Raw genomic sequence first — 24,634 nt, 5'->3', positions numbered from 1 at the left:
CTCACTAACAAATTAGAGCAACAAGGTACTGCATTTAACATAAGTTTTGGAAAAACATGTAATGAAGAGACTGTAGTTTGCCATGTAAGTGGAGAAATTACCTCTGGTTTTATGTGATTTCATGAACATCTGACAAAATCACTGCGTGATGAACTCAGTAGTTGCTGCCAGACCAAGCAGTTCATTTAGAAATGGAAAGCATTTTATTTTTCTGAAGTGGGTTTTGGGAAATCACCATACATAGGAAGCAGAGGCCATTCCAGTGAGATATGAAAAGCCCCCATAAAAACCTATAGGAATGAGCTTGAGCCTTTTATGTGTGTTCAGCTGTTGGTTTGAAGTTGTTGTATTAATGCTTACTTTTGGAAGAATAAAGAGGTGGGGGCTGTTGGTTGGTTGGTTTGGGTTTTTTTCCCCTTAATCTATTACAGCTTTTAACATATTCTTTAAAAATTAAAATTAATATTTAAAAATTAAATTCCATTCTCAGAGTAGGAATGGTGAGAAACTTATTTGATAAGCCTCTGTGTTCCATGTATAAGGATTCAATAAAATGAATATGAATATGAGTTCCACTAAGTAACTACGCAGTGAGCATGTTCCACACTGATGTCATACTTAAATAGTATGTCCTGAATATTAAAACAAAATACTTCAATTATTGTCTCATCAGGTACTCAGACTTTTTATTTTAATGAAAACTGAACTAGAGATGAATAATCAGAATTGATTCTAATTTAATTTTATTATCATATGCATGGCCTTCTGTTTTGCATCTGCTGTCAGTTTTGTGGGTTTTATTAGAACAGATATGTCAAGTCAGATACTAAGATCTATTTTTGCTTATATAAAAGGATTAAATGTTAGATGCTTGTAGTAGAATGTGACGTTGAAGCAGGAAATATCTAACTGTTGAAACAGTATCTCATGAATATTTTTAAACAGAACCTGCTTTTCTAGCATAGTTGCTGTACTTCTGATGTGAAGTTAAATAGTGAAACTTTATATGAATATGATTGTGAAAGCTATGAAAGTTAATATCAGGAACAATAACCAGAACATTGTGTATCTGGATGCATCTTTTACAATGGCAGAGTTACAGCAGCAGCACTGTTGTTTTTTTTTTTTTCTATAATGGAATAATTTCACATTTCCTTTTCTCTCAAAATTTTAACTTTCTGAGTTGATTCTGCTTTTCTTGGAGGAGCAGAGGTCTCTGCAGCAGTTGCTGCTGTGAATATCTGCTGCCATGCCTAATGGCATGGTTGTAATTTTCCTGTTAGTCTGACAGTGGGATTACTGAATTAGTACTCAAATCTGTGGTCTTGTGACTGGTACTGTTGCAGTAACCAGAGATGCATGCTGACACCTTATCACTTTCATTTGTCACAGAAAAAAAACCAATAAATGGGAATGGGCTGATTGTTAAATAGCATTTAGAAGCACATGTAGGGATACAGAAACTGTTATCTCTTCAATACAGGTTTTACAACAGAGAGAGGGGAAGTGGAAGCAGGAAAGGACGGGGCTGAGGGAGTGAAAAGCTGTGGCAGACCCGGGCTGGGGACACAGCGACAAGTGATGGAAAGCATCCTGCACTCCTGTGCTTGAGGCTTGCAGTGTGCTACCAGAAAAGGGTCTCACCCCCTCTAGTGGCTTGCAATCCTCTTTGGTGGTGATAATACTACAAACCTAAGTGAGCTTGTGTAGCTAGAGCAGGGGCTCCCAAAGATAAGTGGTGACTGTCCTATAGCTTCATGTTTCTGCGGTTTTTTGTACATTTTTAGCACGGCAGCATGTTTTGTAAGTGTTAATTAAGTATAAATCAAGTCAGCCATCCTTACGGTGCTTCTGCACTTTGGGATAGACATTTACTCCATACGAGTGCAGCCCAGCTTTAGGCCGAGCAGGCTCCACGTGTTTGCAGCTCTCCACCTCCAACCTGCTCTTTACCCTTCGGGGCGCGGTGGAAGCGCTCGGCGCTGTCCCCGCTGCGAGCCAAGTCGCCTGTTCACAGTGCCATCAAGTGGATGCCAGGCACTACGGCGCCAGCCAGCGCCTCAGGTTTCTTACCCCTTTGTATTACCTCAAAATCCGACTGAACCTAACTTCAATTACTTGCCCGTCTGATTCTAACACCGGCCTAGGAGAGGCTTCTCACATCTGCCTTAAATACTGAGCAAACAATGTTTGCTATTTCTTCGCCCCGGCTTTGTTGTGTAGCCTCAGAACTTATTTGTCTCCCACTTTTCAGTGTTCTTCTGAGGTTGACAAGATGAAGAGACTTGAAATGTACTACAGGTATCATCACTCAAAAATAGTCTTATGGCTGCCTGATCCAAGGAATGGCTTGCACTCAGTAGCTGTCTCCCTGTTCATCCATAAAGTTATCCAGCATCTCTGCATGTATTGGTGCTTCAGTCTAGCAGTATCATCAATTATTAAAATTTGAACAACCTTTTCTTTTGTTACATGCTGAAAGTGGCTGAACATTTTCTGACAGAATATTTTTTCAGTGACTTAATAGCTTTATCACATTTTAGATGTTTAAGGTGAATGGGGTTTTGTTGTTTTTTCTTTTTTTTCTCAAGAAGAAACTCTTTTGGATTTTGCCTTTTTTCTTTTAGTGTATTCAAATTATTTTTATTCTCAAACTGTTTTTGAAAATATTTTCTTTGTCAGGCTATTGCACACTAAAGTTCTGGAAAGGAATTCTTGACACTTGGCTGTGAGCTGGGATGTACACAGCTTAGCTGCTATGAAAAGCCCAACACTAATTCATGTGGTTTAAAAAAGTATTTTTTTCCTTTAATTGCTTCTTCAGAACTTTGTCATTCTGCTTGCTAGTTTATGGCTCATTCTACATCTCTCGTTTTTCTTCTACTTCAACAGCTGCATCACCACTTTTGCAACAAGCAGTGTTGTCTTCCTTCAGCATATTCCCTTTTATCCTGTTGCTATGCTTTTGCTAGCATCTGTTTTCCCCTTATGCCTCGTGCAGATGGAAGCATTTGTGACGGAGGTAGAAGTCTCATTAGATTTGCTATTTGGTAGAACTCATCATGTGTCTCTTCTCATTCAAACACTGAACAAAAGTGGTGGCAAAAAATCTTTTGGTTTTATAACAACTTCTGTATGTTCAAAAGGCTACACAGTAAAAAAATTCTTCCTCATATCCACGTGCAACTTCCCGTGAATCAGTTTTCTGCCCATTGCATTTTCTCCTGTTGCTGGCACTACTGAGAAGAGCCTTCAGATACTCATAGACACTGATTAGGTCCCCTCTCAGTCGTCTCTTCTTGAGGCTGAACAGGCCCAGCTCCGTCAGCCTTTTCTTGTAAGAGTGGTGCTCCAGTCTCCTAATCATTGAATCCCTCTGCTGGACCTGCTCCAGGAATTCCATGCTTCTCTTGTGCTGAGGTGCCCAGATCTGGACACAGCAAGAGAGTGTTCTTCATTTCACATTGCTCAATGGAATAGTAAGTGCATTATTAATGTGCATGTTATCATTTCAAGTGTTGGGCTAAACCTTAAAGTCAGTGGCTTTAATTGCTGGGCTCTTTGTTGATAGCCATGTGAAGCAATTAGACTCCTTTATGGAATATTAGGCTCAAGCCAGCAAATGTCCCCAAACTGACGTGCACTTGTCACAGCGCAAAACAGAGAAACTTACGTGGTGTGTGCCTGTACAAGCAGAAATAAGAGGGGTTTGTGGGCATATACAAGGGAGCAGTAGTAAGATGAGAAGAAAGTTTTTATCTGAAGGCTGACTCAGAGAGGGTTAGCACTTAGAGCTCAACATGAGACTTAATACACTCATTATATAAAATAACATTGCTTCAAAGCAGTATCTACTTCTTTAGTCTAGTTGTCCTTTTAATGACACCAACCTGGCAGTCACAATTGTGCTAAATGGGCCTGAAAAGAGTGTGTAAATGGGCCTAAATCAGTGTGTAAAATTCAGTACTTCTATCAAAATATAAATATTAAATCTGTACCTGTTTAATTTTCTCATGATCAGAAATATCTCCTCAATGGAACAAGTCCAGTCCCAATTGATGTATTTGAAGTTTCCCCATGCATTTCTAAAAATTGCAGAAGTTTTTGTGGTAACCATTCATGACCTGTTTTTTGCCTTCAGAAATCCAAAAAGTATAAAATGACTGGTTGCTACCTTTGACATTTCTTTTGCGCTTACGGGAACATGAAAAGTACCAGGTTGCTACCGATTTTATTAATGTGATACCATTGCCATTGTCTGCCTTCACACAGTGTGTGGGGAGGGAAAGATTGTTTCCATAAATACAAATTACTTACAAATTCAAGTGCAGCTTAGGTGGGGTTTTTTTTGAAGAATGTAAATGGGTGCTGAACATATCAGCGGGAAATTGATTTTTATATTCAAAATGAAGCTCTATGTGTATTTGTGTATTTATTGCAGTCAGTCTGGTAGCTCTAGTGTAGCTGTTGGTAATGAGCCTTTTTAGTTAGGAAGTGTGACATTTGTCATCACGTGAATCACATGCCTGCAGGATGACTGTGGAAGTCTTGGACAAGAATGCTTGTCCACTGGACTGGACACTGCCACATTCTGGCACAGAAATTCATGGTTTCGGTTTCCTTTGACTTTATGGCACATTTCCCATCTGCTAACATCTGAACACAGTATAACTTTACAGAGATGTCTCCTCCCAAGGAGACCTAAGAGCAGTGTCACTGCTACTCAAGAGTCCCAGAGAAGGGAAATATTGATGTGCTTTCTCAGCTGCAGGACAAGGAGAAGGTCTGGCACCGCTGAAGTCAGAGTCTGCAACCCACACTGGTAACTAACACAGAAAACAAACAATGCCTGTCCAGTGCCTTGGCTGTTCCTCAGTACAGAGAAACTGGGAGAAAGAAAAGAGCTGCTTGGGGAACAGGAAGAAATTCACTGTTCTTACAAATTTATTTCTAAAAAACTTTCATAGTGATATGGGAGCAGGGGAAAAACCTGGTTTTCAATGAAGATTGCTTAGGAAATGAAAACGTTTTGCTCTTTTTACTTTTGTGGTAATTTCATGGTACTTTGAAATCTTCTACTGTTGTTCATTTAGAAGCAATGGCTTGCAGTAACCCTCCAGGTCACTGTCAGAGCTGAGAAAGAAACCACAACACTCTGTTTACTTCCATGTGTCCTGGCTACTGGACCTAATCTTCTCTTCCATTTACAAAAGAAAACAAATGTATGCTGATTATATTCCAAGTGAGATGGTGACATTGAAGGCAGCTTAAGTGCAACTATCATGAGGAAAATTGTTGAATTTGTTTAAAGGAAATGAAGAACTCAGTGTAATTGTTGAGTAGACAGCTGAGTATTTGGAGAGAAGTAAAGCTGCTCTACACAAGTGATTAAGGACAGTCCCTTAGAGCAGTGAGGGACTGTGACCTGCCAGGTCAGTCTGGGGAGAGTGTATAAAGGCACTCCAGGCTTTTAGGCTGGATTTGTTTGCAGTTCCTGTTGCAGGTGAGCAGGAATATGCCCTGTAGTGCATGTAGGGCCCTGTGTGCTGCTCTGCACAACTAGCACTGCTCAGCCACCAGCGAGATCGTGTGACACTGCTGGTGGTGCAGAGGTTGCCTGCCAGCCACATGCATGAAAGCTGCAAATAAAGTCAGAAATACTCCTGTGCTCTGGAGCCTCCTTTCCCTTATCACTATGGATGTAGTTCTTGGCTTTCTGTGAATCTGCACAGGGGTAAAAATGGATAGATGGGGAAGGAAGGAGGGGCAATGCCAATGCCAGAAAAGGCTGGTTGTTTCCATGTCTGACCAGCTGCTGTGAGAAACAGGAGTTTGGGAAAGTGTGTGTAGGGGGTTTTTTGTTGATTTTTTTCCCAGGTCTTTTGGTGTTTTTTTTTTTTCCCTGGATTTTTTGTTAGGTTGGTTTTGTTCTTATTTTTTACCCCAGCATATGAAATCAGATTTATGGTTACAAATTAAAAATGTTCTGTTTTCAGAATCGAGAAAGTCTTTGCAGCAAGCTCTTTATTTATAAAATGCCTCAGGCAATTTGTATAAAGATATAGAGCTTTTTGATTCTTTGGATTTGATAGCACTGCACCATCTATTGGTCTTTTTCAGTGAAATCAATGTATGCTTTGAGTTCAGTTCCTTAAAAATATCATAAAATTCACCATGACATACGTACTGGTAAAACTTTTGTCATGGAAAAGTAGCAAGAACAAATCCCATTCACATGACTGTATAGTATTTCATAGGACAATTGACAAGCAGCCTGCGGAACTCACCCTTTCTTTCTTGGGCTGTTCTAGTTCCATGAATAAAGAAAATACTTTCCTTATGGAAGTAGTAAATGTCTTACTATTAAGAAAAACATATCTAACAAATTAAAACAAAGACATTTTTTCTTTTAGAAGCATTAGATAAATTAGTTGCTTCATAAGCAGAGATGAAGTTGAAAATAATAATTTTGAGAAGAGAATAAACTGAAAAAGAAGACAGAAAAGATGGAAAAACGAGTGGGTATAAGAACTGCAACAAGATTGAATGTATATCAAAAGATAATCTAAACTAAGAATGATAGTTTCTTAAGCAGATAAGAAACACTGGACACTGGGAAAATATTTAAACTCATGGAAAGGAATAAAAGCAGAAGGAGAGAAAATGTGGACAAATGTGCAGTAAGCTGAGTTTGAATTTTTTTGTTGTACTTCTACTCAGCTGTAAGAAGCAGGGGTGTATGACCCAGGGCACTTCCCTGATCAGTCAGCCTTGCCTTGGTGAGTATTCATTGCTTGATTAATGTCAACTTGTGCAGTCCAAAATTATGGAGACAAAAATGAGCAAACCTACTCAAACAGTAATCAAGTCAAAGAACACTGTTCTATTCTTGTACTTTTTAGTAAAGTATCTATGAGGGGAGGATTGCCTGTATGATGAAAGGAAACCTTTTTTCCCTATTATTTCTGCAGCTTAAAGTCACAATATCCTTACTGAGTTTGTGACATGTTTTAACCCCTGGTACTACAGCATCAAGTTAAATTAACTATGATACTACTTAAAGGTTAATTAACTATGATAGTACTTAACTGGAAGCAAAGCCTTATTTTGCTAAGCGATCTGTAAAAGTTTAAAATGATTTGGCCCTATATTGAACTGTTAATAACATAGGCAGAAGCAAACCCTTAACATCAGTAAATTTGCACCAAGGAAGACAGCAGCATATTGATTTCTGAACACAACTCAGCTACCTGAAATCAAATGCTCTCCAGTGTGCAGTTCAACAGCCATATTAATATTGATACCTGACAGTTTTTCTTCTGAGGCACACAGTGAGAAGTATATGCAAGTATAGGAGTGGAAGAACCTTGTGTTGCTTCCAAGCAAAATGCATGTCTATAAGTAAGTGGAACAGGCTTGCTTACATACCTGATTTTCTGTATAAAGCCTTAGTTTGTTGTTTTGGTTTTTTGTTTAAATGGAGCTTTGTTTCGCTACACAATCACTTCAATCCGAGATTCAAAACACGATGTGATCTTCAGCATTAAGGGGCAGGATGCTGTGTGTTTACTAGGCATGAGATTAACATCTTGGAAAATTTACACTGCAGCAGATGACTGTTTTATCTCTCTGAGGATGTAACCCATTGTATGTTTCTCTTTTCACTGAGAGATCATTTAGGCAGTTGTTCTGAACTGTTCTTCTTCTTTGCTCTTCACGAAGTGGCCCCAAAGAAAGAAAGGACAACAAATGGCCTCATCTGAAGCTGTAGTAAAAACACTATATAGCCACTTGCAGAAGAACGAGAAAGTGATATGTAATTGCTCCCAAATGCTGATGCTTCTACAATCATAGCTAGCAAAAGCCTGAGCACTGGGGAAGAGTGTCTGAAGGCAGAGACTGTAATGTGAAGGTTTAAATACTTTCCTGGACTTTTCTGAGTGAGACACTGCAGGCAAGACTGTAATCATAAGCTTGGGGCAACCGAATTTTTGCTTGAATAAAATACCTTTTTTTTTTTCTTTTTTAATGTTTGCAACAGGCAAGTCTCCAAGTATAAAAATCCGCTTTAGGAAATAATTCCAGTAGCTGCTGTGAGAGAAGATAGGACGGTTTTTTCCTGTGTGTATGATCTTGGAAACCTGTGCTTATCTTGCAGCCATGTGAAAAGTAGTGTGTTACCACATGAAATCCACAGAAGTCTGCAAGATAAAATTGCAGTGTGGGTTTTATCAGGGAGAAGCTGCATCCAGTTTTCATGGCTCCACAAAGACGAGCGAACTCAGTGTCCCCAAATTGTCTGTGCTTCACAGACAAGTGCTTTAGGTAAATAATGACTGGAATAGTTACACCACCAGAATTCAGTACTGCTGTTCCAGTTTATAAATAACTTTGTCTAGAAATCAGATAGCAGCATGTGCAGGTGTGAGTCATTAGTTCAGGAGACACAATGATGTGTGGAAAAAGCATGGCTCACATCCAAACCAGCCCACACATTTTCATCAGCCCCTTGAAGTCTGCAACACAGAAAATAAATTTTTCAAGTCAGGGTGCTGAAGCCCACCCAGACTTAAAACTCAAAGGTGCAGTAATATGGAATCCAATGCTTCTCCCAGTACTTTGTTGGTCAGTCATGCTCAAAAGGCAGTTTTGAAACCCACTAATTTACTGAGTTAATTATCACGATTTCAATTAGCATACACAAATGTGTGTCAAAGCTGCTTTCTGTAAATCACTGTTTTAGAACACGTAAGTTCTAAGGAATTAAGGAAATATCCAAATTATTATTTCATTTTCTTTTTAAAATTTCATGAGCTGAAAGTGGAAACAGTTAATGATATTGACCTCCTTGGTTGCAGAGTTAATGGAGGGTGTAATGAAGAAATCAACAAGTACCAAAATAGCACTTAGGATAAGGTGCTGGTTTTGGAGAGAATTAAAAGAAAAGAAAAAAGGAGCTTTTAGTTCAAGAATATGTCTCATTTAGTTTTAACTGGTCTGGCAAAATGTATCCTTTCGAGGCTTAACTTAAGCTGAAAGGGGGTACCTGAGTCCTGATGCCAGGTGAGAGTTCTCAGCAAAACAACTGAGTTTCCAAACAGGATTTAAGTTATTTTTATAACAAAAGACAGAAGTAAGTGAACCCTTTGTCATATGAAAGCACATTTGCATCCTAGAACTGGTACGTTTTCAACACTGCAGATTGAATCATTGTTTATCTTCCTAAGTTACACATGTTACTATTTGTTGGGCAATCTTTTTTGCCATACGTCTTCTTTTTCCTATTTTTGTAGTGAAGTAAAGAAAGAAAATTGAAGCACAAGTTTGGATCACTTTCTCTAAAATTTTGGGGTTAGGTCTTACCATAAGGTACCATATATTTTTCTTGCTTAGTGTCAAAGTTCTGTGCAGAGATTATAACCTCATTTCCTTTTTCTATTGGCACATTCTTGTGCATGGACTAACCAGTAAAATGGGATATTTGGATGTCCTGGTAGACATAGAATAGCATTATAGAAAAAGCAGGGAGTGTCAAACCATTCAGGCTGTATTAAAAATTACCTGGTTCCACAGAAATTCTGTCAGTTTTTATGCTCAGCTTCTTCTGACTGACATCTCCTAGGAAAGGGTAAAAAAAATTTAACATCAGTCTGCCTTCTGTGAAATTGGTACAGCCAGAGCTGATTAAAAATGGCCTGAGGCATCACCCACCTTTCCACATTTTTAAAGACAACGAAATTCTGTAAATTACAGCCATGTAAATCCAAATTAAGATGTCAGAGGTATAACTGCAGTCTCACAGTGATGTAGATCAGGGCACTATTTAGCTCAGCTACTTTTCTGCTATTGTTTCTTTAAACTGTGCTCATAATGAAGGAGAGGTAATACATAATTGCTCAACACACTTTTCTGTAAATAGCTTTGTTAAGAAAGCAGTTCAGGAATTTTTCTGTACTTTGTGAAGGTCTTTCAAAATCTCATTTCATTTGAAACAAATAAAAATTAGCCTTTTTCTTCCTTGTTTTAGAAGTTACTCTAGGTCTTGGAATCAGGTTACTTTTCATTTGTCACCAATTTAGTAGTTGCCAACCTCAAACCACTAAGAGTGACTGTCGAGATTTATAGATAAGTTTCCTTCCAGCAAATTCTCTGTCACTTTACATAGTAACTGTTCTAAAGATATTATTACTGTACAGTGCTTTTTTTCTTCCTCAGATACGAACTCAACATGAGGGTTTGAGCTGTTTTCTTAAAGGCAAATGTTTGTAGGGTTTATTCCCTTACTTCCTCATGTGAAACATCATCATAATGTAAGGAGTACAAATTACAATATATGTTAGAAGTGCTTTTAATCAGGTCTGGAAATGCTATAATTGATTATCAATTCGGATTACCTAATTTGTATAATGAGATTCAAATAACGGCACGTGTCAAGTTGTATAATCAATTCTGCTAGAAGAAGATTCTGTGCTTTTTCAGAAACATTGCATTTCTAAGAAAAAATTATGAGTAAAAATGATACATTGAAAATACACTGCATTATTTTTCACCTTAAACAGTGGAAAAAGGAGCAAGAGTGACTCTCTGTAGAGATATATAAAGAGTAGACAGGTATCACCAGCATGAAATGCCATGACATTCAGTACAATATTAGTCACTAAATATACATAAATTCAAAGTAGGCAAGTGTAGAACACTACTGGCAAATTTTACAATGTTGAGCAGAAAACAAAATAATGTAAGGATATAAAAAATACGGTGTGATTGTGTTGTGTTGTGATGCTTCTATGTATTATGGAAGAAAGGGTCAAGGTACAGATGCATCCTGGTTGGAAGAGAGATATAAAATGATGTGATGAAAGGAAGGGTCACTTATGCTATTTGTTGTCCTTTGTGGCATATTTCCACTCAGTTGAAGATTTTTTTCTGTTTGAGGGTAAAGTTTTTGTAGCCTAAGAAACACTAGAGATGCTTTGTTTGACAAGCAGTAGTGTAAGGGAATACAGTTGGTGTGTTGACTTCCTGGCTTTCTTTTAAGCTGTCACCAAATGATGCATCTCACTTAAGAAAACTTGCTTCACATTTTTTTTCTAGTGGAAAAGAACCAACCCTTTCCATCCCCCTGGAACTGATGCTGCAGACAGTGAGAAGTTGGGTAAGCTGAACTTATTCACACCAGGCACAATGTAACCTGGTTGGTTAATGTGTTAGATTCAGGCTTTTGTGTTCCAGTTGGAGCTTCAGTTAGCAGGAAGGATTTTGCTGACATTGGCTACTTTAGTCAGGCAAAAATGCCCACCTTGATGAAAGAGAAGCTCAGCATGGCAAAGGATCAGGCTTCTGCAGTAAGTTCTGCCAGAAACACTCTCTCTTAAACAAAGTCCAATATGAAAAAAAGGCTACTGTTCAAGTAATCAGAACAGAAAAATCAGAAAACACATCTTGAACTATGGGAGAGAAGAACCTGAATAAAAACTTATTAATATCACTGGGATCTCAGTGCTGACTGTTATATATAAATGAGCTAAATTTTTTCTTTGTTAAACTGCACACAGGATTCATGCAACAGCAGTATTAAGTTTCACTCATGACTCAACAACGTCCAGTTTTGGGCTTCCCAATACAAGTATGTCCATGGATGTACTGGACAGAGTCTAATAGAGGTACAGAAAGAGGGTTAAGGATCTGAAGCTTCTCCCCTGTGAGGAAAGGCTTAGGGAGCTGGGACTGTTTAGCAAAGAAGAGAATGCTCATGGGTGGATCTCATCACTATGCATAAATAGGGGATGGGAGGATACAAAGATGGCATAGCCAGGCTCTTTTCAGTGGTGCCCAGTTACAGGACAAGAGGCAATGAACGTACACATAAACATGGGAAACTCTTGTCTGAAAGTCAAGAAACACGTTTTTACTGTGCGAGAGACCGACAAGTTGCTCAGAGAGGTTGTGAAGTCATCATCCTTGGAGGTATTCAAAAGCTGTCTAGACACAGTCCTAAGCAAAAAGCTTTAGGTGGTCCTGCTTGAGCACAGAGTGTTGGACCAGGTGACCTCCAAAGGTCCCAGCCAGTCTCAGCCAGTTTGTGATTCTGGTCCTGTGCCTGCACTGTGGCTTTAAAGAGAAGATTTTAATTCAGACAAAAAGTGAACGAAGGCATCTTCATTCAGTTATGGCTAAGTCAAGAATTAGAAGTAGTTTTCAGTTTGTGTATTCTAATATTTATGGTCTGCAGCAGGAAGTAAATGAATAAATGAATAAATCTATTCCTCATCACGAGCAAGAACTGGGAGTTGGTAACTGAGTTGTAAGTAGAATTGTGACTTGAAGATGACATTCTCATTGTATGGATGCATATGGAATTTATCTCTTGGTTTCAATGCCATTCAATTAGCATGGTCAATTATTATGTATATTGTCTGCAAGCAGTCAGATAAGTGCAACTTGAAATGGTAAGATCAAAGTCTGCAATTGTGTTGTAGGAAAGATCGACTTTGAGGTGATACTTATTAATTTTCCACTGCCAATTTAAAGTTCTGATCTGCAATTCCTGTTTTTAGCATTGGTAGTTATCAGTCTTCACAGCGCTCACTTTGCCAATACCAGGATCTTCCCATCTCATGCAGTGACATTTATAAAGTTTTTACAACAGTGTCTTTGAACTGGCTGGTTCCACTGATTCAAGCATAGTGGGAGCCAGGAGTTCCAAAATTTTGACAAAATCTTTCTTTGTGACCTTTTTCCTCTCCTCAGATAAATCAGTTAATTTTTCTTTGGCTCAGTTTTGCTGTCTCTAGATAAAAATTACAACCTGACATTGCTGCTGTAAAACTTTGTTCATGGTCTGCCAAAGTGCTTTGAGACACTGAGATTTAGGCACTGCAGAACTGCCTGCCTTACATAACAGCTGCAGGCTCGTGTGCCTGGGGGCTGGCCTCTAGTGACTCTTCTTCAAACAGGGCAGAGCAGAGCAGCCAGGCAGTAACAGCCCCTCTTGGTCTCTCTGGAAAGCTTTAACAGGTGAAATGTCCTCTGTGAATCATCTCAGCTTGATTTTTTTTTTTTTTAAGATGATGATACAATTTGGATATTTCATATGTAGCTGACCTTCATCCTTTGAAGGAGAGGAAGTTTATTCATGAGTAGGAGTTGTGGTTTAGAGGATTCATGACCTTTTGTGATGCTTCTTATCCCTCTTATTTCAGATGAACTAATAAAAGCTGCTTAGCATTTCTCTATAAGACTTTGCTACAAAGCCCTGCCAATATCCAATGGATGGAAACTCTAGAGTTGATAAAGAAACATCATTAATAGCTGTTGGGTTGATTTAATGGCCTTCTAGCTGCAGGTGGTCCCACAGACATAGCACATATCTCCACCATCCAGATCTGGGAGTCCTCAGTAGCCCTTGCAGTGAGGATCTCCATGGCTGTTAGTATGTTTATGATGTGGAAACATGTTGGTTCACTGGTTTAATCATACTACTGTAACTTTGCAGCCTTCCTTTGGCTGCCTGCAAGCTGAGTTTTCCTTGTTTAATAGCTTTATGTGCATTTGCTGAAGCCCAGGGACTGAGTGCTGATGCCAGGCATTGGCCTTGTAGGTGCTTGCACTGGCATGGTGATGCTCCTTATGTGCTACCTCTGCTCTTCTTCAGTTCATACACTTCTGATTTTAATAGAACCACTGTTATTCTTGTGTAACTTTTTTCCTCCTCTTGTCCTCATTTTCCCTTCTGGAAATCCTGGCTTTATATCACATGTTGAATAACCGAGTAGCAGTTTGACGTGTTTGCTGGGATGGGGCTTTTTAGTGGGCATCACTAATTCAGATTTGTGTAAGATATGGAGACATTTCCAGTGAAAATAGCTGGATTTTGCATGTAGAAGATCAGATGATTGGATCCTAGAATAGTAGCCATTTTACATATATTTATTTTTGGCTTTCTAGACTTTAGCAGAAATGCTTTCATATTTCAGATTCATTTGGGGCAACAGCATTTAAAATGAGGTGCTGTAAGGAAATTCACAGTACAATTATTCTCCTTTTCACTTTATGCTGAGTGCTAAATTTAATGCAATGTTAAAATGTTGTGTCTTACCAAATATTGTTAAAAATAGCTTTAATAGCCACTTCCAATGTTTTTGTTTGTTTGACAGTATAATTCAGCATGGCTTGTTTAGATTTTTGAGCTTCAGCCGCTGCTAGTGAAGGGAGTTACGGATAATATCTAGCTGTAAAGTTACTGGGTCAAGAAATGTTCAAATACTTGCCAGAAAAAAAAAAGATTAGTTGATGTGTTCTGACTGTATAAACAGTTTTACAAGTGTGTTATTGTAAACCAAGTTCAACGTGTTCATTTGTTTTCCCAGTTTAAAGTTTCTGCATAGCAGAAAAGAGAGAAGATGAGGTTATGTTGAGCAATCAGGGGGCAGTGGTGGGGCCTGCCAAAAAGTCAGAGGTTGAGCACTCCCACCCTTTCCTGCCCCTTGGTCCTGCATGCAGCAGTCTCCCAGTGCCATGGCTTGTGAGGACAGTGGCCTACATAGGAATCGGGTTTTAAAGCTGTAATAAGTCTGCTCCTACCAGAGACGTGTTTTGTAATCTGTCTGGTGACGCAGTTATCTCGTTTGAATGTGTGTCAGTAATTCTATGAGGCAGACAAGTACAGAGTCAGAGCTGAAGGATTGCTCCCGTGGTCCTTTTCAGGCTGTTTACAGACACCAAAAGCTTCCAGAGTTAGATAGTGAGCTTTATAGGGCAGAGGTGCTGCTGCATGTTTGCAAGCATTAGCGCTTTTTTTCAGTACTGCATTAATAACCACATGCAAATAGGAACTTTTAAAAAAAAAAAAAAGGCAGTAGAAGACTGGCCCAGGAGCCTCTGCAGGTTCACTCCTACAAGCAGGAGCTATGTACCCTATTTGGGTGCCCACAATTCATGGAGTGTTTTTACCAACCAATTGTTCTTTCCATGCTTGGGGTAGAAAAATCATTTTGGTAAATATTTCTGAGAATTGTGAACTTAGATGACAATTAGATTTTAGCAGATGCGCGGATAGCCGGACTTTGCACAGCTGGCAGGAGGTAATGGAATTTGGATGAACGCTTGTGCTTAACCATTTTGCAATTGAATTTGGTTTGTTGCTTTCAGAATTCAGTAGAATATTTCACTCTCTGAACCTATTTTGAACACATTAGGAAATGTTTCAAAGGGCAGCTGGCTTCCCTGATTTGGTTTCAAGTATGTCCACAAAACATCTATCACTTTAAGCTATAGCAAAAACATTTCCTTTGAAAGGACTTCTTTTCTCTTTCTAGGAAGGCTGTACTAGCTCCTTTCCCCACAGGCTCACCAAGCAAGCTGTGTAAAGAGAAGTGGCTCCTGTGGCCACTAAAGAAAACAACTGAACCAGACAGGCATTTGCTGAGAGCTCAACCTGGAGTTTGTGCCAGAGTGAGTACAAAAGCATTACTGAGAGGCTTCTTTCTTCTGTCAGACATCAGAAATGTTTTCTTTTCTGACCACAGGCAGGGGGTGCTTGGAGTATGCCAGAAGCCGTGAGTTAGACTATATTGGATTGTTACAGCAGCGTGTGCTCTCCAAGAAGGCTCAGTGAGGGCAAAGCCGCATGCGGAGGAAGCAGGGTAAATGTCACTGCATTTGGTGAAGCTGAAGTCAGGGCTGCTTTCCAGCCAGCAAGCGTGAAGCTCACATTTTACCTCTGCAGTGTGTTGCCATTGCAGCACTGGCTGTTTCTCACCATTAGCTAATAACTTTCTGCATTGCAGGTCTGCACGCATGCAACTTTGTTGCTTTTATACCTTCCTCTCATTAGGGAACATTTCAAAACTTACTTCCTGTGAGGTGCACAATTCTAGAAAATACCCTTCTTTTGCAGCTGAACCAGGAGGGGTTTTTCTTATGCAGCAAGGGAAGAGTTTGCAGGTTCCATAAGAACCCTCATCCCCAGCCTGTGCAGTGAAGGGAAAGGTGGTATCTCTTGATGACAGGCATTGTCAGAAAGAGCTTGGCCATAGGTCTCCTTGTTTCTGAGGATAAAAAGATTTGTATTATGTCTGAAGTTACTGCGAAATCCAAACCCAGCTCATGAGAAGAAACCCTCATTTTTAGCAGTTCAGAGGAACTGGTAAGAAGTTCAGGAATTTCTAAGAAGCATTTTATTAACATGTATTCTATGTCTCATCATCTATGAAAAGCCAGATGAAAGGCAAATCAGTGTCACATCTCAAGACATTGTGCTGCTCTAGTGTAGGTGTCCAGGTGCTGACGCACCCAAACAACTGTATAATCAGGTGTGGAACTTTTGGCCTGTAAAACTGTGATTATGGAGAGGAAACATATGGAAGACTGCCCTTTAAAATTCTGAGGGAGCACTGCTGTTTCTGAACTGATGCCATAAGAAAAAGTATCCACTAACAAGCACAGTTTGTAGCTTACTTGTCGTAGTAGTTAATATTGCAGAATCTGGAAATGCTTTATACTTCCAAATATTAAGCTCCTGCGTCAGTTCTTGTTGTGGGTTTGAAGGTCTAATTTGTCTAATTTTGGGGATACAAGTTTGGAGACGTGTGGAGATACTACAGCAATGGGAATATATTCTGTAGGAAGCCAAAAGTGACTATGGTCAAGGCAGTCATTTGATCTTACTGGTGTAGTTTTGAAGTAAAGATATGTCGTGGTCAAGACCTAGCTGAAAATGTAAGTAGTTACATAACTGAATACTAAAACTTCTTGCAATTATACTGGTTTTTCCCTTGGTAGTTGTGTTTTAATACTGCTAACATGCAATAATGAAATAATAGAATTTAAAAAAAAAAAGTGAGCTCTTGAAAGTGCCCATTACTACTACTTCTTTTCATAGGTTTCCTGCCCTGATAAAATATTGAACAGTTTGTGAGCACAGCTTTTTAGCTTTTGTATGCTGCTGTGAATTTGTGAGGTGAGTGTAGCTGCTACCCAAGGATACTTATTGGAGGGTTAAGTAAGAGAAACTGGGCCAGATCACCTGGACCCTGAATGTTCAAGTAATTCACAATAGAAACCTGTTAACCTTCAGTTACTGTATCTGAATGCTTTATAGTTGTCATGAAAAAACCAACAAAAACTAGTCTCTTTCAACATCTCAGTACATTCATTAGGTTGTTACTCAGCCTAAACACCATTTTTATAAAATGTACTATTACATACTCACTGATGTGTTTGTCAATATGTCACACAGTACTGTGATGAATCATTGCAACTAATCCTATTAGACAAAATAATTTAATGAGGCACATCTGTTAAAGCTGGTTTTGTTTTTCTTTTTAATTCTGCCTATTTGCTTTCTTAGAAAATCACTTTAATAAATCTGCAGAATCTTTTCCTTTAATTAATTCAAAATAGATGTGGGAGGAAATTCTCTTTCAGATATATTCCATTTTGCTTCAAAACTAGTTTTTTTAATAGCCAGTTTAACAAAGGAATTTATTTTATATATTTCAGAAGGGTATATTGCATGTTTTTCTATGAGTTCCACACAAATACTTTGTGCATTGGTGTAATGGAAGGATGTGGCATGCTCAGCTTTTGGGCCAGTTTTTACCTTGAAGCACAGGAAATTAGTAATTAGATATCTGTCACTTAAAAGGAATGGGGAAAAGGATGTGTCTGTCTCGTGGTGTTATGTGCCATTTCCTCAACTTTTTACATTCTCTTTGGAGGGAAAATCCCTAAAATGTGAATCTGGCATAAAAACACCAGCTCCTTACAGTATGTGGCTCAGACAGAGAAGAGCTGAATATTACGTTATTCCATATTTGTATGGAGTGTCCACAGTCATAGCATAAACATCTTAGAGGTGCTTGTAAAATAGTCGTAATACTGCAGATTTAAATCTGTAATCTGAAATAATAATGCAATAACTGCTTTCTATCCCGTTGAGCAATTTTGATTAAAAAAGTCTTATTTGAAATTCAGCTACCATTAGAAACTTATTCATTCTTTGTGTACTTGGTGCTGTATTACAATTTGCCAAAAGTGGTTTAGAGAAAAGTCACTTTTACCATTCAGACAGTACTAAAGAGGAACAACAGTAGGCTTTTGTTTCGTCGACCTTTCTTAGGTAACCAGGAATAATTGAACCACTGAGTGATTCCTCTCTACCTGACAGGTTTTTCTTGGTTTTTTGCATCATAGTTGTTGACATTTATTAATTTCTTTTACTGGTTTTCTTAAACAACTTGGTGTCTTTCTTAATTGTGCTGCACTTTACACAATTAGTTTGAGTGGTGAAAAGAGTGATGTATGTCAGTGGCTTTCCAGACTCTTAACATTTCATAAAACAGTGTTTTATGAATGTTAATTTCTGTATAGAGCCAGTGCCTTGGAGTTTGGGTTCCAGAGAGCAGTGGTTTTCAATATTGCAATGCTGTAATTTTTTCTCGCTAAAAAGACATTTTTGCTAGCTGGTTTTGTGATGCCTGAAGGTTCATAAGCTTCTCGTGTGCTTGTCACAGGGTGACATTAATTTTGGGAATAGAGAATAGAGATATCGTGGGGACAATAAATACTAGTATTTACTTATTAAGTAAAAATGTATCCAGTCTCACCATGATGTTCAAAATTTCACTGAAGACCAGATTTTTCTCAAGTTAACATTTTCTGCTCTGATGTCTTACTTGTGGTTTTTAGTACTATTACAAGAAAATATAGATGGGTTTTTTTGTTTCATTTGGAAATAAAAACTAAACTGAAATATGCAATATTCTCTCAGAGAAACTCTGACCATTAAAAAAATTAATCCCCCTTACCAATTTTTTACACTCTTACTTTATTTTTCATTTTGTGTACTCTGTCCTGTAGATCTGGTGTGAGAGTTGGATACTTTAATTACTCCCTCTTCGAAAAAGTATGTAATTTTCCTTTGGAGGCAATAGTGAAGGGAAGAGGATGACAGTAGGGTGCTTCCAAATTAGCTGTATAGGTGTGCACCCTTAAAGTCTGCAGTTACTGTGACAGAGTGCCAGCTGTAAAGGTACAAAATTCAGAGGATCTGAAGATCATTTCCAAAGGCTCATCATTACTCAAACACAGACTAAGTAGGTATGTAACCCTTGGGGTGTTCAAGGCAGATAAAGTATAACAGCAGCTGCTGCTGTTTCTGTTCTTCTGGGTTCTTTCCTCAAATAGTCTCAATAGCCCATGTCTCTGGGTGAGCAGTGTTTTTCTAATTAAAGAGAATTTCAAAGACAAATGCCACTCTCTTAATGCCAGAATTTGTCACAGACAGGATTTCGTACAACAGACAGACAGACCAAAGAGAAGGAAGGTTCGCTGCTGCAGCATTCTTTTGGCTCTGTAAACAGCAAAGTGCCTTAACTCCCACTGGCTTTGCAAATGTTAGGGCTATTCAGCAGCTGTAAAATTTACTAAAAGTCTCAGACCTCTGCCTGGGAACCACTCAGCAGTGGCAGTATGTTACAGACTTGTTACCAGTATGTGGCTTAAAAGTGCTGGGTTTGGACTTTGATCCATTGTTATCCGTGTGAAGTGCCAGTCCTACAGGTATTCAACTATTTGACTGGTCTAGTTCACTAGCTTCACACAGCCAACCTAAAGTGATCTTGGGCGCCTCAAACTATGTTCTCAAACCCTCCTTTTCAGTCTTTTTTAATGTATGATGATGCATTAAGGCCCAGTTTTTCAAGCATGTTCTTTAAACTTTTTTTTTTTAACCTTCTTTGAGAAGACAATCAGTTTTCTGACTAAGGGTGTAGAATGTGCTGTGTTCCACTGTGCTGGTATTCTCAAAATCTATATCCTCTAGATATAGAATTCCTCAACAGGAATGTGATGATGCCTTTTCCTGGTCTTAAAATCAAGAGTCATACACGGTTAGAAGGGGAAAAGGGATTTTACCTTGGTATTTATTTTAAGGATCCTTAGGTGTACACGTCCAGGTCATATGCATCGAGATGCACCCTGCTGAGTCTATCTGTGTCCCCAACATTGGGTATAACATTATAGGTTTTACTAATTAGCATATCTATCAAAGATTCCCCAATGAGAGGCTCGAATGAGCCCCTCTCCCTAAGGAACCTTCCCCTGGATGGTTCTATCTTAGTTTACAGAATGTGTTCTGGAGAGGACCTTGGGGTCTGGGGCACACTGATCCCTAGCTACGAAGCTTCTAAAATGTTTAGTCTCTTAGCTTGACAAACAAGTCCAAGAATGTAGGCGAAAAGCACTGGGAATACAGAAGCTGTAAAAAGGTATAACAGGGGTATAAAAGAAAAGGCAAAAATCTTCATGGCATCAGTGACTTGAGCTTGCTTCTTGAGCTCAGAATAAAAAAGCAGTCCAGAGAAATAAAGAATAGTTTTCTAGGTAAGCTGTAATGTCTACAGTAATTTAAAGTAGTCTTCAGAAGGCATTTTATAAAGTGGAGAATCCACAGTTTCCCAGAGAAATTATGGAAGACCCTCTCTTCTGGGATCTGTGAACTTAATTGTGTTTGTTCTTTCCTAGACATTTGATCTCTTTCCACCCATCTGATGTGCCTTGCCCATGATAATTCTGTGTTCAGTACTCTGCTGAAGAGTGAGCTGAGACCTTCCTGTAATGTGTCCTCTAAATTTAGGTCTCTTTCCTAGTAAGAAATTGCTCTTGATAATTGCATTTGTTTTTAATGACTGTGAGTTTCTTTCCATACCAGGTGATGCAGATGTATCTCCCTTTCTGTGGGATTGCCATATCCAATGCCCAGCTATTTGCAGCTTCAAGGAAGGAATACGACAGAAGCAGGGTAAGTGCAAAATGTGTCGTGGACCAATAGCAAACTTTTATTTTTTGTTCTTGCAGGTTCCAGCTATGTGTACGTGTTTGCTAAGCAGACAGTTTTAACTGTGTTTTATTTGAAAAACTGTATTTTCAAAAGATGCCCATCTTGACTGAGGCAGCAAGAAGAGAGTGTGGGAGGGAAGTACGCTTTTATTGGTGGTGGCTGTTGTTTCCTGATGTCAGTTCCACGTTCCGTAGTGCTGAAACAACTGCATTTGTGGCACAGATGGTGCAGGAGAGAAAGTGTTACTTTGGCAGAGATTCAAGCTCTCATAAAACTCTACTAATCTCAAGCCTTTCCCAGCCTGAATTTTTAATATTCAGTTCATGTGCAAATAATGTGGATGTATCTTTATAAAATTGAGCAAGAAAAAAACCCCTCTGTGTGAAGGGTTTTGAGAGTACGTGTCTGCATAGAATACATACTCATGATTTCTGGTGCCATGCATGCATCGGGACAGAAGGCTCTGAAATTAAAATAATGCTGAGCTCCCATGTCATTGTCTTGTCAGAGAGGTCTTTTATTTTTTTGAAGAAACAAAATGGTAATTTTGAGGGGTTTTTAATAATGGTTGGCTTCTTTTTTATCATCCTTTCTGCAATGACAGGAAATTATATTTTTGTTAGCTTGGATCACATGTCCAAAACTTCAGTAGAAATACCTCTGGTAGTGTTGAACCTACTCTTCCTTCACAAGGTAGGGGTAACTACAGTGGTCTGGGTCTGTATGTTGAGCTCTGGCATTTTTATATTCGTGATTTTGGTGCTTTCATGTATGAAAACTAATGCTTTCCACTACTTTAAAAAATAACAATAGCCCTTTCTAATGACCTTTATACTTAAGGGTCATGAGGCATCTGAGCTTGTCTTCTGTCCCAGTCTGACAACATACTATCATATTTTAGGGAAGAGATTTGGAGGAGACTTGGGGGGAAAAAAAGATTTTCTGCCAAAGTTTGGTTGGTTGGTTGGTAGATAGGTACTTTTGGGGTTTTTTGTGGTTTTTTTGATGTTCAATTAAATAATTGTCTGACTACACAGACTTAAATTTTGCTGCAGATTTCCAGACTGCAGGGAGCACTACAGACTTCTGAGGAGTCCGCATTTAATCTTCTGAGAGAGTTATGCAGCAGAAAAGTGTTAGGGACATTCTCATTCTTCATTAGAAAATGGTAAATTCTAGTAAATTGGAGATACAGATTCTTTTTTTCAAATTCTTTTTTTTAAAATATCACTGCTGTTGGACAGCTATGTGGTAGCCTGTACATAAATATATTTCTGACCTATTGGTGGTATTTAACTTTGCCTAGTCCATGGCTGAAGTTAGTTGGCAAATACCAAGGGGTGGACAAGCCCATACTGTGCCTTCCCTATGAAGCCAGACCTTAATGGTGGCAACTTCCAGCGACTGTGACCAACATTTTTTGCTGATGACCACTATGTTAGAAGAGCTAAGACCACTACAGTTTATATGCTTACCTATATTGATGTTCTTTAGTGTCAGTGCCCTAAATGAGAATAAAGGAAGGAGCAAGCTTCTTTGGGCCCATGGGAAGAAAGAACATGGCCTGTATTTTTTTTAAGTTGATGAAATGAGAGAGGAGAGCCTTCATTTTAAGGCACTGTATTTTACAGACACGTTAGTGGTGAGGACTGGATCAGACTGCTATTGGAATATGGAAGTATTGATGTGGGTTTTTTCCTTTCCAGCTTTGAACATGCAAAATGTGTAATAAGAGAATAAAATGGAGTTTAAATGTCCTAGCAAATTCAATATATAAAATCAAGCAACTCAGTCCATAGTGCATTGCATTAAAGCCATTGCTTCAGTTTTGGAACAAAATGAAATAGTTTGAAAGATTTGCATTGTTTGCTAAGAGTTAGACTGTGCCCAGGTGTGAGCTAAGAAATACTTCTTTCTTTCTTCAGATACTCCCACTTCAATTTTGCTGCCATAATCATTAAGAACTTTATTTGAATGAAGATTTCAATGGATTACTCATATTAAAATCAATCCCAGATATGATGCCTCCTTTGCAATGTCCCATGTATTTATTAATTCTACAACCAATACAAGAGTTTTCTGTCCTTGTATACAGGCTTTACTGGAAGTAGTGAATGACCTCTTTGAGGAACAGACTGACTTAGAGAAAATTGTCAAGAAAATTATGCATCGAGCCCAGACTCTCCTGCAGTGTGAGCGGTGCTCAGTATTACTTCTGGAGGATATTGAATCACCAGTAAGTATAGTTGCACATTCTGTAGAAAGATTAATATTTGAGTGGTGGAGTAGCTGTTCTTATTGTGGTGAGGCTGTTGCATATTATAGTAAGTACTGGACAGCAGGTATTTTTCAATGTGTTGTTCCTAAATGTAAGTTGGGTACAGCTTGAAACTTTATCAACACCCCTGTTCTGTCTTAATCCCAGCAGGCAGCTAAGCCCTACACAGCCCAGTAGGGTGGGGAAGGCAGCTGGAAGGCTAAAAGTATGAAAGCTTGTGGTTTGAGATACAGACAGTTCACTAGGTTAAGCAGAAGCTGTATGAACAAGCAAAGCAAAATAAAGAATGCATATGATCCTTCCAGTTGGCATGCAGGTGATCCATCATTTCCAGGCAAGCAGGGCTTCTTCACATGTACTGGTAACTTTCCCCAGCTTTTACTGCTGAGCATGATGTCATATGGTATTTTAGTATGGGATATCCCTTTAATTAGCTGGAATCAGCTGTCCTGGATGTGTCTCCTCCCAGTCTGTTTTGCAAGCTATTCACTGGGATGGCAGAATGAGAAATACAGAAGGCATTGACACTGTTGTAAGTACTTTTCAGCAGTAAAACAGCTCTGTGTTATGAATGCTGTTTTCATCACAAAACTAAAACATATCACCATTACAGGCTACTATGAAGGAAATTAATCCCATCCCAGCCACAACCAGTAGAGTCACTTTTTCAAAAGGAAACTGAAAGATACAATTTATGATTCCTCGTGGTGTTTTGAAGGCATTTAATGGATGTCTGTAAGTTGCTGATGGATCAAGTAGTCAGTGGTGTGATCCAGGTGATACACTGTGATTTGCAGTTTTCTGTGTGATGGAATTAGGCCTTACTACAGAGCAACTACAACTGCCTAGCTGAGAAGCAGGGTGCTCTTGTGGTCTGCTTAAAAAAGAAAAATTGCCTAATTTGTTATCAAATGTTTATTTGCTCAGTTCCTTTTTTTCATGATATAGCCACAAGAAGAAAAGCAAAATCCTGTCTGTAGCTTCATTTACACTTACCTGGAATTTATAACCTTGCTAATACTTTCAGGCTATTGATTTATCAAATGGGTGGTGCTTGAAAGCAGTTTCAGAGCCAGAAACTGTTGAATCATCAAGCAAATCTCTAATGCTCATCTTTAAAACTAACCTTTTCTGCTGTGTAAGTGTGGAAAACTGATACACATAATTTCTATTCCAGTATTTTAACATCTTCAGTCCAACTACTGGTCACTCAAAAGTAACAGCTAAAAATAAACTCATCAAGTCTTTAAGTGACCATCCTTTGTGTTAAGCAACTCAGTGGGGTCTACAGCAGCCTCAGAAGTGTCTTCACCGTAATCAGCTTCTGAACTTGTGTCATTAATGCTTTTTTGTGAAATCCCGTGTAGTGTGGAAGAAAGCAAGACAGTGAGGGCTGAACCTGCAACACAAGGAGTTTTCTCAGCTATTTTTGGTGGCTGCTGTTCCATGGGATTTGTTCCTTCCCCTCACTTTAGTTGTTGGCAGGGGTCTCTTTGGGAATGGCTATGTTTGCC

At 38.8% G+C, this 24,634-nt stretch overlaps 1 protein-coding gene and 1 long non-coding RNA gene across 6 annotated transcripts in view; one reads left to right on the top strand and one right to left on the bottom strand.

Moving 5' to 3' along the window:
* Positions 1-24,634, bottom strand: part of LOC121670756 — a 119,690-nt gene that overhangs the window by 20,910 nt on the left and 74,146 nt on the right. For all 3 annotated transcript variants that reach the window (XR_006018245.1, XR_006018244.1, XR_006018243.1), the window contains exon 3: positions 9,562-9,618. This is a non-coding gene — a long non-coding RNA (uncharacterized LOC121670756). The remainder of the gene's footprint in view (positions 1-9,561; positions 9,619-24,634) is intronic.
* Positions 1-24,634, top strand: part of PDE11A (phosphodiesterase 11A) — a 117,612-nt gene that overhangs the window by 23,248 nt on the left and 69,730 nt on the right. Inside the window, exons 2-4 of one of the 3 annotated variants that reach the window (XM_042041387.1) lie at positions 11,095-11,155; positions 20,714-20,803; positions 22,938-23,078. In XM_042041387.1, coding sequence (XP_041897321.1) covers positions 11,095-11,155; positions 20,714-20,803; positions 22,938-23,078 — 292 coding nt within the window. Of the gene's footprint in view, positions 1-11,094; positions 11,156-15,353; positions 15,454-20,713; positions 20,804-22,937; positions 23,079-24,634 lie in introns of those variants that run through there. The other 2 variants (XM_042041388.1, XM_042041385.1) reach the window with 2 other exon arrangements.

This window comes from Corvus kubaryi, unplaced genomic scaffold, assembly GCF_017639235.1.
Source record: "Corvus kubaryi isolate FWS band 111438036 unplaced genomic scaffold, C.kubaryi_AGA036_p1.0 37396, whole genome shotgun sequence".
Taxonomy (NCBI): Eukaryota; Metazoa; Chordata; class Aves; order Passeriformes; family Corvidae; genus Corvus; species Corvus kubaryi.
The sequence above is the reverse complement of the archived record's forward strand: the minus strand, read 5'-3'. Positions and strand labels throughout refer to the sequence as shown.